The sequence below is a fragment of the Crinia signifera genome, chromosome 2, assembly GCF_055691185.1.
Source record: "Crinia signifera chromosome 2, ASM5569118v1, whole genome shotgun sequence".
Taxonomy (NCBI): domain Eukaryota; kingdom Metazoa; phylum Chordata; class Amphibia; order Anura; family Myobatrachidae; genus Crinia; species Crinia signifera.
This window is the reverse complement of record NC_139218.1, coordinates 213,715,881-213,738,189: the sequence shown is the minus strand read 5'-3', so window position 1 is coordinate 213,738,189 and position 22,309 is coordinate 213,715,881. Positions and strand designations below refer to the sequence as shown.

The 22,309-nt window shown below is 43.1% G+C and overlaps 1 protein-coding gene across 8 annotated transcripts in view; it reads left to right on the top strand.

The window, feature by feature from the left end:
• The window catches only part of ADGRB2 (adhesion G protein-coupled receptor B2), a 469,428-nt gene that overhangs the window by 436,129 nt on the left and 10,990 nt on the right, over positions 1 to 22,309 (top strand). For 7 of the 8 annotated variants that reach the window (XM_083173693.1, XM_083173697.1, XM_083173694.1 and 4 more), the window contains 4 exons: positions 8,193 to 8,278; positions 17,827 to 17,922; positions 19,264 to 19,435; positions 20,125 to 20,220. In XM_083173693.1, coding sequence (XP_083029819.1) covers positions 8,193 to 8,278; positions 17,827 to 17,922; positions 19,264 to 19,435; positions 20,125 to 20,220 — 450 coding nt within the window. The remainder of the gene's footprint in view (positions 1 to 8,192; positions 8,279 to 17,826; positions 17,923 to 19,263; positions 19,436 to 20,124; positions 20,221 to 22,309) is intronic. The other variant, XM_083173695.1, reaches the window with a different exon arrangement.

Sequence of the window (22,309 nt, the reverse complement as noted above, 5' to 3'; positions counted from 1 at the left end):
CGCAAAGTCCTTAATGCTTTCTTAGGTATAAGTCCACATCAGTCCCAAATGTGTGCAGTCTTTCTCAGGGATCGTGCCAATGATCCAGCGGGGAAGACTTGCAAAAGAAATAGAGAAGACGCACCAATGAGCAGAATGTAACAACACTTTACTTATGTAACAAGGCTCACATACATTGGGGTTAAAAATCTTATGCTTGCCAGCCAAATAATTATCACCGTCACAGCCCGGACATCAATGTGTAAGGAACGCCACCGCTCAGCTGCTGCCGTCAAGCCGCAGATCAGGGTACAGCTCACACAGGGTCAGAAGGATCGCCGGCCGAAGTCCTACAGTGTGACGAAACGCGTTGGGCGTGGCTTCCTCTTGGTCCGACGTGGAGACGTCCTGCTTCCACCTGCGATCCGGCCGGCGATCCTTCTGACCCTGTGTGAGCTGTACCCTGATCTGCGGCTTGACGGCAGCAGCTGAGCGGTGGCGTTCCTTACACATTGATGTCCGGGCTGTGACGGTGATAATTATTTGGCTGGCAAGCATAAGATTTTTAACCCCAATGTATGTGAGCCTTGTTACATAAGTAAAGTGTTGTTACATTCTGCTCATTGGTGCGTCTTCTCTATTTCTTTTGCATATATATATATATATATATAGAGAGAGAGAGAGAGAGAGAGAGAGAGAGAGAGAGAGAGAGAGAGAGAGAGAGAGAGAGAGAGAGAGAGAGAGAGAGAGAGAGAGAGATATCCACCCACTTAACTCACTCCTCGGCGGGTGCCTGCTCTCAGCTGAGCCCAGCTAAATAGAAAGTTCCAATGTAAACGCAGCACTCCAGCCTTGATCAAAATGTGCTTTAATAGTCACAGCAAACAAACGGCAACGTTTCAATACGAAGTGAGCCTGAGGAAAATACACTTCGTATTGAAACGTTGCCGTTTGTTTGCTGTGACTATTAAAGCACATTTTGATCAAGGCTGGAGTGCTGCGTTTACATTGGAACTTTCGGTACTTGTTTCCTAGCACGGCCACACCAATTTACATCGGGGTGGTCGTGTCGGAAAAATCGGGTCGATCGCATCGCATGCGATTTGGTCGCATGCGATGCGATCGACGCGACCGACCGATTTTGGACCCGATTTTTTTTTTTAATGAAATGTAAATCGGGTCCCTGGGACCCGATTTTACATTGGATTCAATGTAAAATATTCCCAACCCCCCCAAATGTCACAGCGTACACCCCACCCCACGATAGACGCCAACCCGAAGCGTGGCGAGCGCAGCGAGCCCGCGAGGGGCGGCGGTGCGCGTCCTACGACCTTTTCATTCCCCTACTATCCACGTCGGCGTGGAGTTGAGAATAGAATAGTGTGGCGAGCGCAGCGAGCCACCGAGCCCGAAGCGTGGCGAGCCCCGCGAGGGGACGCGTATACCTGTGAAGTTATACGCGTCCCCTCGCGGGGCTCGCTGGGCTCGCCACGCTTCGGGCTCGGTGGCTCGCTGCGCTCGCCACACTATTCTCAACTCCACGCCGACGTGGATAGTAGGGGTATGAAAAGGTTGGAGGACGCGCACCGCCGCCCCTCGCGGGCTCGCTGCGCTCGCCACGCTTCGGGTTGGCGTCAATAGTGGGGTGGCGTTTAAAATGTGGGGGCATGACGGGGCCATATACAATGAGAAATGGCCCATATTGGCCCCTTTCCCATTGATTACTATGTGAAGATGGACTTAATCAAGTCCATCTTATCTTGTGCCATTATAATGGCACAAGACCGACACGACCGACGCGATTTCAATGTTAAAAATATTTTAACATTGAAGCCTATGGAGAAATCGGGTCCATCGCGTCGGTCGCGTCGTGTGCCATGTTAAGGCACACGACGCGACCGACGCGATGGACCCGATGGACGCGATTTCTCCATAGGCTTCAATGTTAAAATATTTTTAACATTGAAGCCTATGGAGAATCGGGTCCATCGCGTCGGTCGCGTCGTGTGCCTTATTAAAGGCACACGACCGACGCGATGGACCCGATTTTCCATTTGCCGGTAAAATGGACCTGATTTGAAAGAAAATCGGGTCCATCGTGGGCATCGTGTGCCTTAAAGTTAAGGCACACGACCAAGAAGATTGTGGCCGTGCTAGGAAACAAGTACCGAACTTTCTATATATATATATTAATTGGAAGACTCCGCACTCTCGAGCATCTGTGATATTTTGCTGCTGGGGTGCTCCTCTAAGGTCACACTATATGTCCCAATAATATAGCAGTGTAGGATATCAAATAATTCAATAAGGGCACTCACCACAATCTCGTAAATGAAATTTTAATAAGGATACATCACAGCTGCACTTATTGGCCAGATCATGGACACGTGCTGTAATAAATCAGTGCAACCAGCACACCACCGTTAAAGAACAATAATATTATATCTTCTTCTTCTTCTTCTTCTTCTTCTTCTTATTATTATTATTATTATTATTATTAGAGCAGTGTGATATGAAGGGTTGGTTGTCCTTAGGAAGGGGGTCTCCCACTTTTTGGGCCTAATTCATACCCGATTGGTGAGCAGGGAATTTGCAGCCCCTGCATTTATTGAACTAAGGATCGTATTGCACATGCACAACTTTCTGCAAACAAAGCCAGCTTTGGCTTTTTAAAGCTGGTCATAGTCAGGAGGTGATTGGGAGTGGCATCCAGCTGTTTTCAAGGAGTGTCTTGGGAAATCGCAGGTAGGACCTAAGCGTTTGAAGGGAGGACCTCTGACATCAGCGCTGGCTCTGCCATGGTTCATCACAGCCCCGAGTAAGTGTACTCAGCCACTGCACACGGGGAGGGGGGCCAAGGAGGATTTTATTAGACAGTGAGTGGATTCGCAGCCGTGCACATACATGGGTTTACACTGCTGGATGATACCTGAGAGCAACCAGGCAATAAGGTCTGAATTAGACTCTTTGGCCGATCTGTCAAAGGTTGGTTGCAAGTAGGATAGGAGAGCCCCAAGCCCCTGCTATAGTGTCAACAGTCATGGATGTTTTGGTCCAGTGTTGGTAGTAAAAAAATGGGACGACCTATCATTTTAACCCCTATTTTTACAACCAGGCTAGGCTAAAAAGGTGATTTTTTTATGGTTATACTTTTTAACTAATTTTAAAATATATAAGCCTGCACAGACTTCAGGGATCTGAGCAAGCTTGCAAACCAGATTGGAATCATGCAGGTTTTATTAACTAAGTACATACTGTCTTTTAGCTGCAGAACCCCACGTCAATCCATGGGTTCCAGATGGTTCTAAAGTATACAAAATCTGCCATGCAATGAATTTATTCCTATGTGTTTTATTTTCGAAGTGCTTGATGTTAGTTGGTATCAATGAATGACATGCAACATATATTGTAGATATTTTCAAACATTTAAACCTGTTATAGGTTTTTTTATGGAACAGATTTGATTTCAGACATATCAGATTAAAGGCTTAAAAGAACACTGAAATGTTCAAAGGAATGCAATTTGAAAACTGAACAAGTTGGTCATTCACTAATTTGAAGAGTGCTCCTCTAATTAGTACAATGGTGAAATTTGTTATGTGAATGTTGCCAGGTCACTTCATAAATTATTACCTATGATACCTGACATTTCAGTACCGCAAGTAGCATACTAATCAAGCAAAGCATAAATCAGCTGCCGTTCTTAACTCATGTGGGTGTACAGACTACTGCATTCTGCTTTAAACAATGTCGTTAAATATAGAACCATTATACAACCACAATTTCAACAGATTTCTTTATTTATTGCAATTTTTCGGCACATATATATTACCCCTTTATCAAACTACTACTAATACTGTAAGCGCAACAAATGTCTGTAAGTATAACTGGTGACTTAGGGTACCCATACATCAACAATTACAATGTTTTGGTTCACAGATCTGGTGATCCCCCAGATGTTACACAATCCTCCTTGACCTGCAGGTTTTTAACTTTCCTAAGACTGCATCTTCAAATCTTGAAAGTGCCCATACATAATCTATAGCAAGTCGATTGTCATTTTACAAGTCATATATATAGAACATGTATATAATCCTCCTCCCTTTTAATCTTGAATTGTTAAGGTAAAAAATGCAGAAAAAATGCATCGCTGCCCCATTTTAGGAATGTTATTGTCTTCAGGCTGCATGTTCACGTAGTGAGTCAATTAAGCATTTGAGGCCATTTTTAAAATCAGGAGTCTTCCTCTTCAGACTCTTGGAACTACTGCAGCTGTTATCCACTCTGGGTGTGGTATATGGTCCCGACAGTCGGGATCCCGACAGTCGGGATCCCGACAGTCATTAGCCCGACGTCGGGATCCCGACTGGCCAGATTAAGACAGCAGGGCAAGCGCAACAAAGCCCCTTGCAGGCTCACTGCGCTCGCCACATTGCGGACACAGTAGCTCGCTATGCTCCCCACCTATTCTATTCTCTCTCTATGGGGGTCGTGGATCCCCAAGAGAGAGAATAGCCGGTGGCCGGCAGGACCCCGAGTGTCAGAGTTTTGACTGTCGGGATCCTGACGTTGGGGTAATGACTTTCGGGATCCCGACTGTCGGGAAACTGTCCTGCACCCATCCACACTATGGAGCCAGCACAGACCCCTGCACCCCTACTACCACTGCCACTGCAAGGTAAGTACACAGGTGCCTGCTTACACCTGACACCCCCACCCCATTACAGCTGTGCCCTCCTTTTCCTCCCCTACCCTCTGTGATCCACAGTGTTAGCGAAATAGTCAGCACACACACATACAAATAAACCCAGAATAAATCTTGATTTAAAAAAATGTTTAAAAATATATTTTGGCAACTGCCGATAGGAGGAGGCCGTACATCAATAATTTATTGTGGACCTCATCTCCAGAATGGAGAATTGTCACAATTTATTGGAGACGTAAGGGGTCCATCAAAGAGGATACATATGGATGTCCAGTGGACAGGATTACGGCAGTCAGAAAACCGACAGTGGCATCCCTTTGGAGAAAGTCCCGAGAGGTAAGTATGCTTACCTTCTCCCTGCTCCATCCCCTAACCCTCCTTTCCTGCAGTCTAACTCTACCTCTTCCCCACCTGCAGCCCAAACTGTAACCTGCCCTGGCATACTTACAATGAGGGTGCGGCCGTTGGAATCCGGACTCGGCATATCCAACGATGTCAGTACTCACGTCCTGGCCTTCTGGCCATGAGTCAGAATTTTGCTGTCTATATTTTCACATCTGGAATCCCGACCACCGGAATGCTAACCGCATCACCTATATATATGGGGCTGTTTTCATTGTTACTGGTGCATCGACAGTCACCCTTATCAGAGGGATAGGGGACATGCCAGCAGCTCACAGAGCACTGGGCATGCCCTCACAGTGACTGCAAAGAGGGACGAGGCCACACCTCCTTTTTTCCACGGCCATGCCCCCTTTTCAAGAGTGCGCAGTGGAAACCCCCCTTCCACAAATCCTGTGTTTGCCCCTGGGTGTGCACTTCCTCTGAGGAAGCAATGCGATTTTGGAATTGGATTGAAGTTTGTTGTGAGAATGGATTGCATGCACAAGCCAACTTGGACCTACAGTAACTATATGTAAATAACAGACCCTTGAGGTAGGCCTCAGAAGCTTTGAACGGTAACCTGGTTCAAAAAACCCAGGTTGCAATTTTCACACCGCAGGAAGCCTGGTTCAGACCTGGGTATTACCTTGGTAATGGCCAAGAGTCTGATACAGCGTTGATCCGTCGCAATACAAAACTTTCTCTGCAGATATTACATTTGCCCCACCTGTAGTGCACATGGTTTTGTCCATTTGAGAAAGATTTTGCCCCAAAATAGAAGTCCAGGCAATTTGAACCTGGGTAGACCCTTTCACTGAGATCAATAACTCAGTTTAAGCCAAATCTCTATGTGAAAGGGTATTCCTATGCACACAACTGGGTAGTTCTTGGTCTTTTCAATGCTGACTCCTTGCCGTACATCAAAATTCTGGAACCAGAAAGGGGAAAAAAACACTGCTAGAACTCTTACATTACAACAGACATCCTTCCAGGCAAACAGAGAATGGAAGGAAAAAAATATTTTGACAACTAGTTTCCTTTCAGGTTTCCTGGTGCCCTTAGTGATTGTTTCTCATTTAAAAGCAATTTTGTAAACAAGCAAGTAATAAAATCTTTGCCTATAGATATCTGATACTTAGACGAAGGGACATAATTGGACTCAAACATGAAGCAGCAATGCTCTGCACAAGGCATTTCTTATACTTTTATATGTTATGCTTCAATGCCTACATTATACATACAGTACTGTACATATATCAGTATATAAATGCCCACAGGATGGTCCAAGTGTTTGGAGGAACAGAGGACATGTAATAATCACTAAGAAAAATATAACTTTTTTCCTGTAAAGTGGCATAGACACAGGGCGATTTCTGCCCCATTTCTAGGCGATCTGACTAGATAGCTGAGAAATGGAGCACTGATCCCTCCGTGTGTATGCCCTGCAGCCATGCGCGGTCCCATGTGTCCCACAGGGAAATAAAAAGCTTGCGGCCTTTCCTGCTAGATCGAGGGGTTTTGCCTGGGGAAAAGCCCTGCTTAGCACGATCTCTGAGCACACAGCATCACGGGGTGCATTGCTAGTGCCGCGAGAAATGTTGAATGATCTGTGCTTAGCACGTCCCTCAGCACAGAGGCCAGCAGCGTCCCGTGTGTACACAGCTTAAGTGAATGATGTTTACATGATCTACAAGGATTAAAGTTGGTAAATTTGTAGGTATTGACAACCGCGCTGCTAGATTTTACTGGTACCAGTTTTAATGCCAGTTTGTAGGCTGCATTAATTAATTAAGCAAACGCATTAAATATTGATGATTTCTCATTACAACCTCCATAAACATAACTGTTTAATAAAGTACCTTTACACAGCCATAAGTTAATTAAAACCTAATGGTTAATATGTTTTGTCCCTACATTTGTGCTTTGTGCACAAAGGAAGCCAAATACTAAAGGGTCAACATTATTGTGCAAAACAATTGGTGCTGACAGGTAATTTTATGCATTTGTTTTACATTTCAGAGACCCCAAACTGCTAGATTTCAGTTGTACAAAGTTTGTGATAATCTCTCAGAAGTATATCCAAAATGAAAGCAGTTTTAATTTGTACATCAAGGTTATTCAACTGGTTGCCCATATGTTGCTGTAGACTGATCTGTGACCTCATACACTAATCATGTTGGAGCACCCAGCAGTAGCCAATAAAAATCAGGCCAGGTGTTCCTGTCTGCTGTTTCGTCTAATTCTTAGTACGCATGTGCAGATCCGGATTTACCCGAAACTCAAAACATGATCTTATTGGCTATGCGGCTGTCACAAAGGTTTGGAGCCAATATATGTGACAGCTAAAAGCCAATAAGATCCCGTTTTAAGATCCGGATAAATCTGAGTAAATCTGGATCTGCACATGCCTAATTCTTAGAAGACTGTCACATGTAACTGCCTCTATTGCCTTGCTACTGTGTGAATAAGACATTCACATTACTTTGTGGCATAATGTGAGTAAGGGGGCTTTACTGTATGGCATAATGTGAATAAGGGGCATCACTGTATGGCATAATGTGAATCAGGGGCAATACAATGTGGCATACTATGAATAAGAGACACTACTGTGTGGCATAGTATGAACAATCAGCACTACTGTGTGGCAGAATGTGTGAATAAGGGGAACAAAATGTGGAACTACTGTGGCATAATGTAAGGGGTACTACTGTGTTGCATAGTGTGAATAAAGGGCACTACTGTCTTGGCATAATGTAAATAAGGGACACTACTATTAGTAGCTTTGGTAAATGGGGATATGTGAGACAAATGTTAATGTTCTGCAAAGGAGGCATATAAAGAGGCAAATGAAGGCATATTTGTAACATATTTGTGTTCTTATATTAATATGCAAATGTCCACTTTCCTAAATGTTGTGAGCTTTTCAGAGTGGCCCACTTAAAATCTTAGTTAAATAGACCTGTTGAATATTAGAAATCATGCTAAAATAATATATCTAAAAGTTTTCCTTTAGTGAAAAATACTGTATAAGCTATGGAATAATTGTTTACATAGTATGAATTGAGTTTTTATTATAGATAAACATGGACTGGTTATCTCAATTTATCTGGATTTTATCTCAAAGGTTAACATGCTGATTGGTATCATTGTCTTCAACAAACTAATGTCTCGGGATGGCATATCAGACAAGTCCAAAAAGCAGCGGGCAGGGTAAGTGCATTCCTATTTCTGAACACAATAAATAAATTATTATTATTTTTTATGTCATTGTGTATGTTGTGGCTTATTCCCTTCATGTGTCATGTCAGTGTTAACTGGGGAATACTATATCAGTGTGCAGGATGGAGAATTCCAGTGTTCCATATTTTCTTTATGTTCGTGCTTGTCTAGGTTATTGGTAGTGTTCCTCATATGGCAGTACATTTTATTGTATCTTTATTTGATTGGCATCGTTATGTATGTGTTCAAAAAAAATAGCATCACATCATTTATTCCAACCTATGTCATTTTCAATGGAAGTAATAGGTTAACAGTAAAACTAAACATTAAGTTGCCTTATATAATAGAATTACAATTATGCTGTGTATTGCATATAGACATGACAACATTTTAGATGTTTGGCATTTTATTTACATTTACGCTCTGCAGTTCAATACAAACTAGCCCTATCTGTTATCACCATTATGTATCAAAGATAGCTTAAAGTTCCGGGGCCCTTTAATGCAATTACTGAAAAGAACTGTTGCAAAATGTTCATCACACAATCATAACTGTACTGTATCTCAAATACCTTTCTATATGAGTGTTTGTTTAATGTACCACAGACATACATTTCCCGATGGATCACCAATCATTAGTGATCTGCGTCTTTGATTGTCCATGGGAATCCCGGCTCAGATGCATAGCTCATGCATTGACACAACACTTTGGCCGGTATTCAATTGTTTAATAGTGCCTGATCTCCCTTCTAAAGCCATATTCAATTGATGGAGTTTTTTTCAAGCATATCACACTTATTATCAGCAGGTTTAGCTGCGCATAACAGCTCATGGCTTACACGCGTTCTGTGGCTTTTAAAACCAGATGAAATGCAGGCTTGAAATCACTGAGCCACAGAACCTGTATTAATCATGAGTCTCCTGGTTTAAAAGGATAGTATGGTAAGCCTATATACAGGGCTATTTTTCAGCAGGCTCCAGCAGGAACTGAGGCCCTTATTCTAGTTCACTCTTTCTGACAAAATATTTCTTAGATGGACAAAACCATGTGCACTGCAGGTGAGGCAGGTGTAAAACCCCACCCAAATCTAATTATCTCTGCAAAAGTAACACCTGCCTCACCTGCAGTGCACATGGTTTTGTCCATATAAGAAATATTTTGTTAGAAATTGTGAACTAGAATAATGGCCTCAGTTCCTGCTGGAGCCTGCTGAAAAATAGCCCTGCCTATATATAAATAAACCATATAACCTTCCACATCTTCCATTGACCAGGGATAAGCTTTACTTTTAAAATTGTAGGTTTTATTTACAAAACATTCATTGCTCTTGGATTTTCTACCCTGGGCACATATAAATATACACCTTCTCTACACTTTACATAGGTGACCACAAGTGTACTCAGTTGAATTGATAATTGTAAATGTCAGATCATGAAATTCCAGCTCATATCACTTTGGAATTCTTCCATTGAATTAAAGCTTTAGGTTTTCGTCTCCTAAAATACTGATTTGCTAATGGAGCTTTCACACTCGTTGGCCAGTGTGTACCAGGAATATATCTGTGCACAGATATTTTGCATCAGCTGTGCAACACAGCTGATGTCCTTTATATCTAAAGATATATCGGCACATCGTGATGTGTGTATGGACGATGCACCCACTGCCTGTGTAGCCTCTGCAGGACCGGATGGTAATTGCCGCCCAGTTGCGAAGTCAGTCCTAACAAATTGGGCAGAGTGTGCGGAGAACACTGCCCAATCCATCTGCAGATCCATTGATTTTCGGATATATCGACCCAGCATTTTAGCCTTATTTGTAGCTTAAGTTTAATCATGGGAATGAGGGGATATATTCAATATATTTTTTTGTAGGCGTGGAACATTTTATTACTTTGGTCCATGCACATGGGAATGCATCAGTGGGGGTCAATATGTGTGGCTCATTGACTGGGCTTTCTGTAATTTTAGATTAATCTACATTTTAAAAAACTATATATTTAAGTGTAGTCTTGCAATAATATCCCCTAAATCTGTGATTCCAATGATTTATTCAGTTTATGTGTATGATTAAAACCAGGTGAAATGCGGTCTTGAATTTAGCAAGCCACAAAACATGTGTAAATCATTAAGGGGATATTATTGCAAACCTACAGTAGTTAGCTGCAGCCTCAAAAGCAGTATAATACGTACTCCTATACAGATGAGATTAATATATTACCTTTAAGGCTTTTTCTAATGTTTTAAAAAAACATGTAATTTGTGCTGTCTACTTATTTAATGGACAGACACCAGCAAGAGCTCATATTTATTTAGTAACAGGTTTTGCTTTGTATCACTATACAAAATATATTAGTCATTCACATATAAAAAGTGCCATTTTGGAGGTAACAGTCTAATTCCTTAAAACACACACACATATTTAATTTCATAAGCCAATTAACCTACTAGATTGTGGTGGTCAGCCACAGTTCCTGGAGGAAGCTGACACAAACACAGGGAGAACATACCAAATCCACACAATTATGGCACTGTTTGGAATTACTGTAAGTAGATAGCCCCAGTTCTGTGAGACAGCAATGCTTACTGATGAGTCATCATGTTGGATGGATACATAACTAGATTGTTGAAAGGGTCCACCCAAACAACCTGGATTGAGTGATCCAGGAATCCAACCCTGGTATCGACCTGGGCTGGACACTAGACAACCTGGGACACAGGGCATTGTGAATGAGCAACACAGGATGTTACAGGATGTAAGCTGTTGTGACAAGACTGGAAAGCTGTTTTTAGTGACTCTGACTGCACCCAGTGTTTTTGATGAATTGGGTATAAATATATTTTTGTCCAAGACCTACAGGAGAATGTGCGCTGAATAAATTGTGTTTTTACAAGTTGATGCATTAATTCTTGCATGCACATAAGAATATATTTAAGCTTATGGATATGATGCAGTGGTATACTTTCAATGGTCTTAATTAGCATTTTGAAGTGTCAAAAAGATATTTAGTTACATATGTTTTTTAAAGAAAAGCTAGTGTCATTTTCCCACTAGGAGACAGTAGCAGGCTATGTTAAACTGGGCTTGTAACGCAATTTGAAAGAACCTGTAGTTTGGAGTTCAATAAGAGCAAGTCTATAATGGCCGTCATCACCCCCATCACACACACACACCTTTTCCTACAGGCAGCCATGAACTCTCTCCTCTCCAGGGCTGAGCTGTCAGCTGGCTCCACCTTTCAGGCAGAAGGCGGGATGCACTAAATCAATAATGCGGTAAAACCCCCATTATTGGGTTTTTACGGCATTTTGGAATGCACTAAAACCCAATTGCCGGGTTACCATGTTGGGGCGTATTGACAGCAGAACCCGGTGATACCCCATAGAGGCCTATGGGCTTCTTATTGCGACCCTCGCATTGCCCCCCACTGTCCGCACCGATGTGCGCCACCCCCCCCCCCCCCCCCCTCACCTGTGTACTACTGAGCTGCCCAGACCAGTGGAGGATCCAGCAGAGTCCATGGCCCTGCAGCAGCCAGGAACTGCAGGAGGGCACAGCCACCAGGGACCCACTTACCCATCACTGGCTGCAGTTCAAAGGGCAGCTCTTAACGCAAGAGCTGTCCTTTGTGATAATATTCACATATGTTAGTACATGTGCGATAATTATCTATGCGGTGGCTGGCGATGTGTGGCAGTAGAGGGCTGCGGATGTTAGTGCATCCCGTCCAGAGTCTGCTGAAAGCATGGCACTGGGGAGGAGAGTGAGGATGCAGCTACCTGAATGAAAAGGTGTATAATACAGACGGGGTGTCGGTCAGCACATATAGACATACATCCAGAGTGTATATATAACAGATATGTCCTAGATGCAGGTCCCCCGGAAACAGCAGCGCTGTGTCTATCACAGCCACTGCTGCACCCCAGGTGAAAAAATACCCTCAAACACCACAGACCTACTCATTACAGAGCCCTCTTGCATTTCACAGTACTAGAGCCCTGTAAGTTTTTAACCAATATATGGCTTAAATCTGATTGGTGAGAGCATTAGAAAACCTTTCTGACTGGTTAGTAGCAGCTAGATCCCCATTGGTTTTAGTCACAATGACCTTCATTGATTCCATGACTCTTTATTGAATAGTAACGCAACAGTTACACTCAGTGACAGATGTATCTGCAATGGCTTCATACGCTAGTGGGCTCAAAATGAATTTACAGTAATTTGCTTGTGCGCTCCTTTCCTCCCCTTCTTTGCCTGTAAGTAGAAGCCTGCCTAGATAAAAGTCACATCAATAATTGATCATTTAAAATAGTTTTCCAACACCAGTGCTCATTTCTCCCTCCCTCTCTCTCTCTTCTCTCCCTCTCTCTTGCTCTCTCTGTCAAGTGTAAGTAGGCTCAGAATACTTATTTGTTGGATAGGAGTAAATATTAATACTATTGGTATAGTCGAGGAGCAGTATCAGTGCACATTCTGTGTGCTGATGCAGCTTCTCCCCCATGTATGAATGCGGAGCAGTGTTGCAAATGACAGGAGTGCCCCTGTAGAGAGCATCGATCTGCAGGGCAATGTATGAAGAGTCAGTTGCACTGACCTGCGGCCATTGATTCCGACAGCTGCAGGTGCCCTTAACACAGCAAGGACAACACTGTCTTTGGCTGCGGTGTCTGCTGTCTCTGGGCTGTACAGGAGATTCAGCATTAGTATCAAGGACTCACCCATGCCCAGTAGCTCTGGCTGGGGGAGAGATAGAGCACTGTTGGCTAAGGCCGGGATAGCCAGAGGATGGAGTTTCCACTCCCCCACTCTGACAAATCAGATGTTAATACATCTCGTTGATGTAGCTTTCTTCCTGTAATATAAAACTTCTTCTTTTACACTAAAATGTGGGAATTCCACCCAACTTTACATGGTTCTGATAATGTGCAATGCAACCCTTAGGAAGGACACTTGTAAGTTGCATGTAATATATACCTTAAGGTGCCCACAGACGCATCGATCCCGGCGTGCGTTCTGTGCTTAACTAGCACACATAGCATCGCATCGTATGCCTTGTGCATGCGATGTGCATGCGATGCGATGCTATGCGATAAAAAGCTAGTACAAAAAGTACGTGCTGCACATACTTTTTGTACTGTGCGATGAGGTGCCGCGGGAGCGCGCACCCCATCGCATAGCATCGCACCGCCGGGATCGGTGCGTGTGTGGGCACCTTAAGTTCCACTGTACAGCATGTAATAATTCTGTATTTATGGAGGGCGGACTCAAATATGAAAGTGACATTATGGTGTCATTGTTATCACTACAGCATCTGTCCCTTCTGCACTAAAAAGTCATCCCAAACAGGATTTGGTACCATCCTACTCTCTCCTACAGTACTAAAGAAGGATATGTGTTCAAGTTAGTAAGATATAGGGTGATTTCACTTGGGCCTACTTACCTGCTGGGAAGTAGACTGCTGCTGACATTGCCTGTCTATGGGGCAGATAGTATGTAATATACTGTAATAGAGTGCTAACACATTTTCTATATAAATGCTGAAAAGGACTTAGGGCCTAATACAGCTTCAGTTGCAGTGTTGCTACAAGAGCAAAACAGCAACTAGTGTGTTCACATGCTGGGGGCCAATCAGCACAGAGTAAGGCTGTCCAGCATGCTGATCCCTCCCCGCAACGCAATTGCAAAATGCATTTTCATATCTATTGTAGTTTCTGTGCTTTAAAGGCATGTGCTAGACTGCCACTTCCCACCTCGCATGGGCTGCATTGTGACGTTGTGCAGCCACCTCGAACTGCCCAGAAAAAGGTCTGAACAATGCAGGCACACCCAACACTAGGTCGCCGCTCACCCCATCCCCATCGGCACCCCTGCCGTCACTCAGACTGTGCTCACATAATTTCGGGGGCATCTGCTTTTTAGGCACCCATGCGCATTTGTGCGAAAATTGCTGATTACTTATTTTCACACAGTAGCAATGGATGCTCAATTAGGCCCTTAGTTTGGGGTGCCCACTGTCCATATTACCATACTTTCCAACTTTTGATAATTAAAAATCGAGACTGACGGCACCAAAGGTGCGACTCTCCCAAGAAGGGGATGGAGCTACCGACATGTGGGAGTGGTCTCAGACAGAGAGGGCATGGCCTAGCACAGCAACTCCTTGTTTTTGTAACTTTGAGGGCATATCCATCACTCCATGAGTAGCTGGGCAGCCCCTGGCTCCCTCCCTGCACTGAAGAGATGTTGTACGCATGCGCACAGCATCTCTTTAGCGATCATCGCAGCAGTGATCTCTGGCTCCGTCCCTCGCTGACAGGACACTGCCACTTGCAGGAGATACAGCAGGACGGTCTTCAATTAGCAAGACTTTCCCACTGTAATCGGGACAGTTGGGAGGTATGATATTACTTTCTGGTACCAATGTAGCAAGCAACTGTGCACATTGGTAAATCCATGTAGTACTGTAGGTGGGGAAGATGTAGTACAGAAAGTGCATACAGCATTAGATTTGGGTGGGGTGTATCCAAACTCAAATCTTTACTGCAGTATAGGAACAAAGTTGTCCAGCATTTGTGGGCTACATGCAGAAGTCGTCAGTATTTAACTTGCATTCAAAATTTGGTACTCTTTACCTAGAACGGCGCCCACGATTGAAATCGTGGTCATCGCGGGTAAAAATCGCGGTGATCGCGGTAATCGCGGGCATCGCGGGTAAAATTGGATGGTCGCGATGCCCGCGATTACCGCGATTACCGCGATTTTCCCATAGGGAACAATGTTAAAAAAGGCTGATTGACCGCGATTTCACTGTTAAATGGCTCAATTGACCCGATTTGGCCATATTAACCCTGAATTAGGCCCAATTAACCCTTAAATGTCCCCAACAATTTTTAACGCCACCCCACGATCCACGCGAACCCGAAGCGTGGCGAGCGCAGCGAGCCCGCGAGGGGCGGCGGTACGCGTCCTCCGACCTTTTCATGCCCTACTATCCACGTCGGCGTGGTGTGGGAATATAATAGTGTGGCGAGCGCAGCGAGCCACCGAGCCCGAAGCGTGGCGAGCGCAGCGAGCCCCGCGAGGGGACGCGGATACCTTCACAGGTAGACGCGTCCCCTCGCGGGCTTCACAGGTGTCCGGGTCGCCACGGACACCTGTGAAGCCCGCGAGGGGACGCGTATAACTGTGAAGGTATCCGCGTCCCCTCGCGGGGCTCGCTGCGCTCGCCACGCTTCGGGCTCGGTGGCTCGCTGCGCTCGCCACACTATTATATTCTCACACCACGCCGACGTGGATAGTAGGGCATGAAAAGGTCGTAGGACGCGTACCGCCGCCCCTCGCGGGCTCGCTGCGCTCGCCACGCTTCGGGTTCGCGTGGATCGTGGGGTGGCGTTAAAAATTTTTGGGGACATTTAAGGGTTAATGGGCTCTGTGGCCCATTTAACATTGATTCCTATGGCAAAATCGGGTTGATTGAGCCATTTAACACTAAAATCGGGTCCATCGCGACTTTTAACATTGTTCCCTATGGGAAATCGTGAGATCGCGTCGCGGGCATCGCGGGTACGTTTATGGCCGGCCGCGACGCGACCGACGCGATTTTTCAGGTTTAACATGGTTTTCAATGGGAAAATCGCGGGCATCGCGTCGGTCGCGTCGCGGGCAGGCATAAATGTACCCGCGATGCCCGCGACGGGCGCCGTTCTAGGTAAAGAGTACCCAAAATTTTAATGAATTAGTTCCCTTTTCAGTGCAACATGGTTTGCTCCAAGTACAGTTACTTGTTCTTACTCCCTTAAAATCAGAAACTTGGTTTGGTTGGTTATTTACTTACATTACTCGAAAGTGAAAAATAGGTAATGTATGCAAATATCTGATTGTTTGCTATTGTTTACTTTTGCTGTTTTGAGTTATTTTAGTAAATAAACCTCTATGACTATGTAGCTTTCACATCACATAAAACATTTTGAAACGTTTTGAAAAACTGTAATTTTAAATGGTATTTTAAACGGGTCTAGTGTTCATATTGCAGCAGATTACCATTTAAAAATACCGTTTAAGTACCATTCACATCACCAGTCAAGCCGTTTAACCTCTGAACACGTTTCTACCCACAGCTTATTTCCTGGTTCAGGGAAGGGACACAAGACAAGGGACAGCCTATCACAGTGCTCTAACCTTTATTTTTTACTAAATACCATTTCAGTGCCATTCAGACAGCACAAAAAACGGCTCTGAATTGGCTTTAAAACGGGTAGGACTCTGCTTTTTAAACGTGTTGAAATACCAGTTAACTTTAAATGGTATTTTAACTATGACACTTTCACACTGCAGCCTTAAACGTTTTAAAAAGCAAAAAAACGGCAATATACCGTTTTAAAAGTGTGATGTGAAAGCTACAATAGAGTACGTAGTCAATATGATTTATTACTGTATTGTTTCCCCGATTTGCACATGCAAATATTGAGTAAAGATCATTGCCCATCCATTGAGGGAATTATTTCTAAATACTTGGCAGTAAGTAAAACTGATGCTGCACCAGCTACTCGGTGTATATATATTTACTGTTAAACAGTTCAGGTATTGATACAAAAATGTGTCATGACATGTAGCGGTACATCATGTGATAGTTTTGCATGCTAACATTTCACTTGTGTGATGCTGCAGATTTGTGGTTACAGATAGGGTTATATCGTGTATATGTTCTATGTGCCAATGTGTTTGTAATAATGTGTTTTTGTTTGTAGTGGCAGGGTACACTTCTCCTGCAACTAAAGGCTAACATGAGTCATAGACTCCAGGTTATTTATGGAGTCCTCCTATGCATCACTATTTCTTATAGGCCAGTTCTTAGTACGGCAGTGACTCCCTCCAGTTATTGTACAAGACTAAGATATATTCTTATAACAGAGTAACAATAGGTGGAGAGAAAAACAGAAAGGGTGGTAACGGTGATAGAGGTTCCCCTTCCTTGTTTCCATCTCATGCTAACCAGGTGCTGCCTTCCTGCCGGTCCAGAGCTGTTCTAACACACTGCCTTTTATTTCTCTCTCCCATCTTCGCTCTGTTATCTCTCTCTCTCTCACGTGGCCCATACTCCTTTGTGGCTTCTCCCTCCTGTCTCTGTATTCCTCATATCTACTCCTTTCTGTCTCTCCCTGCCAACCTGACCTCCTTCATTCCCCTCATGTACTGTAATTCTGTATAATGGATTTTATATTGATGTGTGAATTTGTCTTCCTTTATGCATGCACTAAAAATGTTCATCACGTTTTGCATGAAAACACACACAATATATGTGATGTACATTTGTGGTTTTTGTATTGCCATTTTGATTTTGAATCTATATAAACATCTTTATCAAATTATTTACCTGTTTATATATTTATAAATGTTTTTTTTTATTTTGGAACCAACTATATGTATTTTATTATTTTGTTCTAAAATATTCCTAATCCTCCATCTGGTTCTCCTATTCTCCCACTGCCACTAAACCCCCACTACTCTGCATGCTCTTGGCTTGTTGTGATGTGCTGTTGCAGAATTGAGATATCCTGCAGGAACCTGCCACTGATTTGTTCTACATGTGGAGTGCTGCCCAGCACACATCTCTCTGCAGCTACTGCCAGCAACGCTGTGTTAGTGTTCTGTCCTTTTCTTCTGCCTCATGCAGTTACACAGACTTACACTGGCATGCACATTAACCTCTTCACGTACAATTTACACCTGTACAATGCTGGTTGCAGCATTATACTTAGTAGTAGGGCCGATTTAAGGGCCACTTGGGCTTGGGGCATATAGTGTGAAGCAGAGGAGGTGTGACCAGTGCTAAATGGGAGTGGTCAGTGCCATGTGGGCATGTACACCCCTTACATTATCAGCCCCAGTGTCTCTGTAAAACTATTAAAGTGGGAAAATACAGTAACTGAAACAAGAAATTTTAGTACTTAAAAGCATGGCTGAGCATGTGGCCAACTAGGGCTGCTGAACATCATCAGGCTGTTATGATGACAGGCCTATTTTTATGTGTACATTTAGAGTTTTAGTCCCTTCCACCCCATTGTTAATCTGGCCCTGGTAAGTAGGACTTCGGACAACTACCTTCCTTGATCCATGTACATTCCCTTGAAATGCCGAATAAAGGAGGCATTTGCCTAGTCTGTCCTCTTTTTAAAATTAAATGTATCCTGATGCTTGTGAGCTCACCGTATGTTACTTGTCATCTGCACAGCGTGGTGTCTTCTCTGTCCCCAAGTCCTGAACAAGTGTTCCTGTCCCTGGTCTCTTCTTATGTTACACTGTAATCTGTAGAGATCAGATCCCTGTCCACCTCTTACTCTGCATGTCACCCGTGGTGGTAACTAGTGCTTCTCCCACTGTCCCTTACTTCCCTAAGAGTAGGGTAGGTGACTCATACATGCATTATTTTGCACACTTAATTTCATTGAGGAGAAACCTTCACAAGCATAAATTTGTCAGGAGTGTGAATGCACACACCTAACCTGGGATTCTTGATCTTTTATCTCTCCTTATCCACATCTCTTGCATTTCCCTCCATGATGCGTGCATTTTATTGTCTCACCTGTCATGGGCTTGCTTTTCATGGCTTTCCATGTCCTTTAACCTTTATCTTTTTGCCAACTTTTCTTAATTTGTTCATTTACACTTTTGTTTTCTATTCTGCCTATGCTAATTCTTGCTTTTCTATTTTCTTTTTGGGACATTTTTTTTTTTACAATACATTACATATTTTGCTATATACTTTGTTTCTGAAATGCTTTTGGTTTTCTCTCTCACTCTTCCTTAAAACACATTTTTATTTTTAAACATTTCACTTACGTTGTTAATTTTTTCCTTTCATCAATCATCCATTTCTTTCCTTATACCCCTTTTCACCACTATCTTTTTACCTATATTCCTCTTCCCTTTTCTTGCTATACCCCTTCTATCTGCACCGTGTCTCCACTCCCTTAACACAGGGCATCTCTCTGGAGTTCTTGCGTGGTTCTTCCTCTACTTGCCCTTACATGGATGTCTGCAGTTCTGGCTATGACTGACCGCCGATCCATCCTCTTCCAAGTCCTGTTTGCAGTCTTCAATTCTGTGCAAGGCTGTGTGATCATCACGGTACACTGCTTTTTGCGGCGGGAGGTAAGGACCTAGCAGCATAGTTACTCTCTACTTTTCTTCAAAACAACTCAAACTTTGGTGCTGACGATTAGCTCTTAAAGATAACCTTTATGCTTTACAAGTAAATGAATGTATTCTCATGCTTATTTTTATTAGCATTGGCATTCTCTCCCTACATAGCAGAAAACCCCTTATATTGAATTAAGTACACAACATCAACTGATAGGGAATTGATGTCACCATCGTGCCTACTTTTCTATGCATTTACCAATCTCTCAATACTTAATTGATTCGTGAATGCATCTAGTAAGATATACTGAAGTAAACGCAGTAAGTTAAGGAGACTTTGGGGGGTATTCAATCCCGGTCACGACTGTCGATCTGGCCGGACAGCCGTGACCCTGGCCTGTTTTCGTTTTGTTCGACCGCAGATCGCCAGGCGCAATTCAATGTCCCACTTTGCGATCTGCGAAAAGGGGGCATGTCTGCGTAAACGGCCATGGATTGTCGATATTCAAAATCTTCAAAACGGGCCCAACTGCTTTTAAAGTCGGGCCCATTCTGTTGATCTGCCTCTTCAATGCTGATGGGAAAGACAGCATTGAATAGGCGTTCACCACTATTTCCCATGTCATAAATAGTGGCCCAGATTCCAGTCTCCAGTGTTTTACTAGTCTTCTTAATTTTAATTTTCCTATTTGTATGGACAGGTCCAGGAAGTTGTAAAATGCCAAATAGGTGGGTGCCACAGTGATGAAAATGAAGACTCTCCCAACTCCTGCAAGAACGGTCAGCTCCAAATCATGGTAAGTTATCTATCTTCACAATGCATATGGGATACATACAGATGACCGGCGGTAGGGATGCTGGCGTTCATGATATTGATGGATCGAAACCCGACAGGGGTCAGCTAATTATACCCCCTAGGCTTCCTTCACCATAGCCTAACCCTAAACTTCCCTCTCAACACATCCAGATTTATCTGTCCAATCTGTCTGGTGGGAACAAAAACCTGGAAATATATTGGAGAAAATGATAATCAAAAATTTGCTCCCAAACGTTGGAAAACAGACAATGCTTATTCGGACAAATTAGTTAAATCAATTTGATACAACAAATTTATCTTAGCAATTGTTTTTGTCTGCTTTCCAGTATTTGGGAGCACATTTTTGATTGGCATTTTCTCCCATGTATTTCCTGATTTTTGTTCCAACCAGACAGATTGGACAGATAAACCTGTGAGTGTATGGTCAGCTTTAGTCCTCCCCAAAATTTTCCAAACCTTACCCCTTCCCAACCTAACCTGCCCCCTCGCCCTGATACTTTGACCCTCAATTGGGTTACACCTGAAATGTTGCTTCGATTGTTCTGTTTTGCTATAGGGTCATTTATTAGGTAATTAAAGTTTCCCTTTGCAGCTTGTAAGTCATTTATGTAGGGGTAGATGTGAAGTACAACACACACACACACACACACACACACACACACATATATATATATATATATATATATATCTTATATAGACTATATAAATTGACCATTTAATATGAGTCATATGAATCAGTGGCATGCATATGTTGAATACATTGAAATTAGGTAGGTTTGGTCTCACCCCACATCTGAAGACACATGTACTGGCACTCTACCATTACTTATTATTTTTGTACACATCTATTATGGTACCTTAATTAACAATTAGCTCAAAAGTAAGGTACAAATACAGATAAGTGAAACATATCTTCAAAGTACCATGGTTTGTGCTATGAATTTGTGTTATGTGTGTGCCGCTTACTATTAAAAAACAACATTAAAGAGAACATGATCTCATATATTAGTCACTACATAAATATATTTCCCTGCATATCTTTTCTCTGTGAATAAAAGTTACAATAAGTAATTAACTTTACAATTGTAGACAATGCTAGAACAAACTGGGTAACAACAGACAGACTTGGAGGTAGGAGGGCCCTGCTGCAAGCTTAGGGACATAGGAGGGAAACACAAGTACAGGCACCAGTAATAGATGGGCAGCATCCACTGAGAGTGTGACACTTGCACTTGGCTGTGACTTTACATGAATGGGTTTAAAAACACAAAACATGTAAAATAAGACTTTTCATTTAGATCTTTCATTATAATTAAAGGGAGTGTTGGTGGATTCACCCTACTCACAAAAGACTTGGTTCTTAGTGGTGCTGAAAAGTAAAAAAAAATGGGAGTCATTCTTATGCATTTGATGCAGGTATGCACATTTATATACTCATAAATGCCCATGTAATAACAGTACGCCTGGCTGACAGCTAACCTATTAAGTGAATTTGTCAAAATAGGTGTAAAAATTGTGAAGCCAACATTTGTATTCATCATAAAGACCTGTAATGTTTACCTTATATAGGAAATATAGGGGGAAATTTACCAATATGAAAAACCTAGTTTTTCGTATTGGTATTTTCCCTACGACTGCATACGACTGTTTAAGTCGTATGCAAAGTCGTATTCCGGAGGATCAGTTACAAAGCAGTCATATACGACTGCTTTGTAACCCTCCGATGGTGTAATGATTCGTATTAGCGGCCGTATATACGGCTGCTAATACGAATTATTTCTAGCAGTCTGCACGGATCAGTCAGATCCGTGCAGGCTGCATGGTGTAAAAAAAATAGAAAAAAAAAAATAAATTAAAAAAAAAACCGGCGTGGGGTCCCCCCCACAGCCGAAACCAGCACCAGGCTGACAGAGCCTGGAGCCGGTAATTAAAAATCAGGGAACCCGACAAATAGGGGTTCCCTGATTTTTAACAACCAGCCCCAGGCTCCTGCTCCGGGGCTGGTTCCCAAAATACGGGGGACAAAATGACTAGGGGTCCCCCGTATTTTAAGAACCAGCCCCAGGCAA